The sequence below is a fragment of the Diaphorina citri genome, unplaced genomic scaffold (genome assembly GCF_000475195.1).
Source record: "Diaphorina citri unplaced genomic scaffold, Diaci psyllid genome assembly version 1.1 scaffold2689, whole genome shotgun sequence".
Taxonomy (NCBI): domain Eukaryota; kingdom Metazoa; phylum Arthropoda; class Insecta; order Hemiptera; family Psyllidae; genus Diaphorina; species Diaphorina citri.
In genome coordinates, this window is record NW_007380106.1 from 26,267 (window position 1) to 31,406 (window position 5,140).

The window sequence follows — 5,140 nt, forward strand, 5'->3', positions numbered from 1 at the left end:
TTCCGATCTGACCGGGTCGTGGCGTTCATGGACCACATACGCGTGTTCCAGGAACAGGTGGAGAAACTGAAGGCCCTCCATGTCGACTCGGCGGAGTATAGTTGCCTCAAAGCGATCGTTTTGTTTACCACAGGTAAGCGCATGTTTGGTGTGTTTTTTGGTTTAGTTTTACTGGGGTGTTTTTCGTCAGATAAAGCTAAGGAAGATCTAGCTTAGTTAGTTTGTAAAGTTATGCCTACACATAGTCTCATCTTTCTTATCATGGACTCTTCACGATAAAATCTTCCTGATTCTTCTAATCTCGCATGAGAAAGGAAAAGTTCTTCATCTCTTAGAGTTCTATTAGAAAGAGTTCCATTAGACATTGAGAATATACTAAAGGATTCTTCTCTATTCTACCTGTCCAAGGCATAATCTATTCTATTCTATCAACCGCATTCCTCAGGTGAAGGTGGAACTTGCAGCTTATAATAGAATAGAAACTTAGTACTCTGTGATGCTGTGCATATTGTTACGTATACGTGGGCGTGATCGGGTTCGTAAAAGATTAGGGCTAGTAAAAACACTCGCGAATTCGTTTATTTAAATCTAGAGTACAATAAGTTTATTTATTACACAAAAGAGTACACAGTCACTAGGGATAATCGCTATTACAAGGTACAATCTCTTTTCACAAAGTTCGATCGCTTAACTATCACGGTTAACAAACTTTCACTTAGGTACTTTAATGTCACTTATCACGGTAATAAACACTTGGATATCGCACTGGAAAACTCACTGACTATCACTGTACTAATCGCTTACTATATCGCTGACCAAACACGGACTTATCGCACAAACTATCGCTTACACAAGACTGACTGATCGCTTACTATCGCTTACACAAGACTGACTGATCGCTTACTATCGCTTACACAAGACTGACTGATCGCTTACTATCGCTTACACAAGACTGACTAACAGGTGGGTACCTACTCTCAATTTATAGCTCCCCGAGAGAGTGAGGAAGCACCTGGAATGTGCTAGAGAATTTCTCCAAAATTTAACAGTCGATAAAGATGAGGGGGAATGCTGCACAACTTGACCAATAACTTGTCTAGTAATATTATTACTCATTTCCGCCAACTTGTCCTCGAAATTCCGGACACGGTCGTCCACGCTCTCCACTTTGTCCTCCATCCCCTTAAAACGATCTTCCAGCACATGCATATCCCCCTTGACCTTGTTCACTTCAACCTGAAACATGCTTATCTGAGCCTGAACGCTACTCTGCAATTCAAGGACACGGTTATTAGTCTCCCTTATTTCATTAGCGACAGTCTCAGCTGTTTGCTTATTGACAAGTCGGTCGATGTCGAATGAAACGTCTGAAACCGTCCACATTGCCTCGACAGTATAGATTCACCTCGTCGATCGACGGCTATCGACAATGTGTGGGACAGTAATTTTACTATTAAGCGTCAGGATTTCAAACGAACAAAAATCTCTCTAGAAATTGATTGATAAGCACTATTGTTTCCTGTGTGCCGATTATGTATAGATAAGTGAAGCAAATGTCTAAGAAACTTACCTACCTATGTGTAATGTATTGAAACATATTAAAACACATTGAATGTTATATAGTATGTAGGTATTGAAACTTGAAACATATATTTAGAACATATCTGAGACGTGTATCTCCATTGTCCGAAGTTGTTGGACATTATTAAAATCCAATAACAGTCTCGTAAAGAGATAAGGAGCTTTCATAGTTGACTAGTTCAAGAACATAGTGGATACAACTTTGATTGTTATAATGAATATGGTGTCAACTAATTAACGCTATGTGGAATAGGTGTCTGGAATTGATATTGAAGTGGAATTTTGAGCTTGTACCGAAATAATTAGGAATTTTTCACAAGGAAATTAGCAAAGCCATAATAAAATTACCATAGATTAATCAAAATCATCAGGTACATACTAAGAAAGGAAAGAATTAAAGTAAGAACGGAAAATTAAACAAATATTTAGGGCTACCAATAAAGAAAGAAGTATTGTCATACCAAAATGGGAAATAAAAAAATTTAAACAAATAGGTATTTGAGGCTACCAATAATGAAATCAATAAAGATAAACGAACAAATTATTGTCAATCAGCAATCAAATTAAAACAATCACGGTATTGACAAAAGCACTAAAGGTCTGTCCCACCCAAACCCAAAACGCTATGATGAAACCTGAAATAAAATTTTATTAAATAGAATAAATAATAATAATAAAAATATATATTTCAGCCAATGTGACACATGACAAATCGAGAAAATCAGTAAGAAATAATAAATAAAAATAACAGCAAAAAATAAAGGCATAAATAACAAAAATAACAGAATAAGAGGAAATAAAAAACTCCAAAACAAATTGACATTTAAGAATAATAAATTCAGCTTTTTTTTTGACACAACTAAGTAAACTGAAACACAAGTAACCACTTATCACATCATTTCCTTTACTGATTTAATCGACTTAGTGAGAGACGACTTGAAAAAGACGAAAAAGACACAGATAAAAAGGAGATGTAAGAAAAGAATACTGGAGGAGAAGAGGAAGAGGAGGAGGAGGAGGAGAGGGAGAAGGGCGGAAGAAGATACCGAAACCACACAAAAGTCCCTCGAGATTTCGACGAAAAATGACTCAAAAGAAGGAGAAAAAATGCGTACGATAAAAAAAAAATGTATTTATCAAAAGTAAAAAAAAAAAAAACTCAGCATCAAATATTATATGAAGGGATGCTCGGGGGGGCAGGAAAGGAAGAGGGGGGGAGTAAGAGTGGGGGGGGGGGGGCATTGATTGCCCCGCAAAGATTTATTTCGTCCGCAGGCAGTTTTCCCGGACTAAATGTTTTGTACTCGGGTGGTGCGGGTGGATTGAAGATTTCTGACGTGAAAAAAACCTACAACCCATACCCTACTACGCTAGTCGCGCTGTTTTGCTTAGTTACAAAAAAAGAATGGTCTTGAGCGTCCTCTAAAGCCAAAATTTTAGACATTGGTCCGTCTGTGTGACTGTTTGTCTGTCTGCAACAAAATATTCGCATCAAGTTCAATGATAAAGAGATACGACTTGAAATTTCGTTTGGTGATGAAAGCCTTCAGTCTGACAAACTTTGGTTTTAACGGTGCACCAGTTGACAGTAGTTTGACCCCTTGTGCTAGCGTGAAATTTCGGGGAAATTTTCAAGGTTATAAAAAAAACACGATCTTCTGGCACGTACAAAATATTGCACTATCCATTTTCAGATACTCTTTTTTGGACAAAATCCGTCCTTTTCGTCACGTACGAAAATTGAAACTTTCCCTTCCTCACAGGGAAATCGAATCTGAATGATACGGTTGGATTGACGTCCAAACCTTCACGCAGCCGAGCCTCAAAGCAGCCCACTGATTTTTTTTTTTTTCTTTTTTTGGCCCTCTTTTGTGATTTTATCTGAAATATAAATATGCTGAGGAGCGAAAAATTAGGGACACAGGGCGGTGGGAAATTTGTGGGACTTTTCCGACAATCCAAATCAATCTGCAAAAACAATCCAAATCAATCAGAATGACTCAGAAAGCTTCTAACATCGACTTTGTGCGCTACTTTACATTTATCATCCAGTCTTGCTAACACGGGTAATGCCCATCATTGGTAGGCTTGCTCGATTAAAGTAGCCGCTCATTTGTTTCCCTCAGCGACCTCCACGAATGCTGAGCTGTAACCCAAACCTCCCAAGTATAGAGCAGAAAATTTTTTCTGACTCGTCGGGAATCAACCTAGGACGCCCTGCCGGCATGTAAGCCATAGCTGTGATACTCACTCCGGCCGCGGAAGTTGCACTACTTTGTTTTTGACTTTTCTGACGAATTTGAGCCAACACTCAAATTTTCAACTATAACCTCTCTTGGCTTCAAATGTATCACGATTTTTCGAGCCCCTGTACGCGTCGGGCAAAGTGTAATAGGATTTTTTACAAGGAATGAAATTAAGAGGAGGGTGAAAATATGTCACCGGAGGGCAGAAAAGGGCAAAGCAGGGGCTGGAAAAGTCACTGGGGGCCAATAATTGTCATTTGAATAAATTGAATACGGCTTTTCCCTTCGGTCTAATTGTTTAGGTTCAGATTGTGCAGCATTTGTGCTGGAGGTTAGGTTACATTCCGCGGATTATTAATTGGAGTGTTAATTGCTGAGTGTCGATGATTTTGATGAAAGCGTCAAGAAAGCAAATAAGACCGCTCTTCCGATCTATAATAATAATAATAATAAATAGGAATTTCCTGGTTCTTCCTAATATCTACTCAAAGTATACTTATTTACTTATACATACCTAGAATGTACAATACCTACATCTGTACAATAACTACATATCTCTGACTGACCATCAAAATTGAAATATTGCTCGCACACACCACCAAAACTTTCTAAAAAAAAAAAAAATCAAAACTTTCATTGTGGCTTCTCCAAACATCGGAACCACGTGCTCTGTGTTAGACAGTCGATAGTCCTTCGATCGATTCCGTTTGCTGTCCACAGTTTCACATTAAAATTTCTAATGAGAGCTAGCTGGCGTAGCCAGAGCATTGCTGGCGAGATGGTGAACTGCTAAGTTTTGACCGCAAGATCTGATGTGTGGTGAAGGTATCGAAGTTGGTTCTATTATTGAATAGTACAGGGTGGTCTACTCGGCCCACAACTTGCGTTTATTGGTGTCGATACCCGGAAAACGGACCATTAGGAGAATCTAATTTGAAGCTCAGGAAAACTGAAAAACGGAAAAAACTTGACCTTTTTCCCGAAAAACTGTGTCCTTTTTTTTTTCATGAAAAAATCGATATTAAAATGACGTCACCTTCCACTGAATGAATACACCTTAAATGCAATAGAGTTTTCCTGAAAATCCTTGCTATTCAAGGAGTTTCCTTTAAAAATAAAGGAAAATAATTGAAAAATAAATCAGTTCTTACGTACTCTATATCAGAATCGACTACTTTAAAACAAAAACCGAAGGCTGTTAAAATAGAGATACAAACGTTACCAAAATGGGTGGCAATTTTGGGCTACCCTGTATATTTTTGTGGTGACCAATAAGTCTTTAGAAGGAAAAAGTGTATATTGGTCTTAATATC

At 38.1% G+C, this 5,140-nt stretch overlaps 1 protein-coding gene across 1 annotated transcript in view; it reads left to right on the forward strand.

Moving 5' to 3' along the window:
- Window positions 1-239, forward strand: part of LOC103519369 (steroid receptor seven-up, isoforms B/C-like) — a 2,746-nt gene extending 2,507 nt beyond the window's left edge. Inside the window, exon 2 of the mRNA XM_026830903.1 lies at window positions 3-239. Coding sequence (XP_026686704.1) covers window positions 3-216 — 214 coding nt within the window. The 3' untranslated portion in view covers window positions 217-239. The remainder of the gene's footprint in view (window positions 1-2) is intronic.
- The last annotated feature ends 4,901 nt before the right edge of the window (window positions 240-5,140 follow it).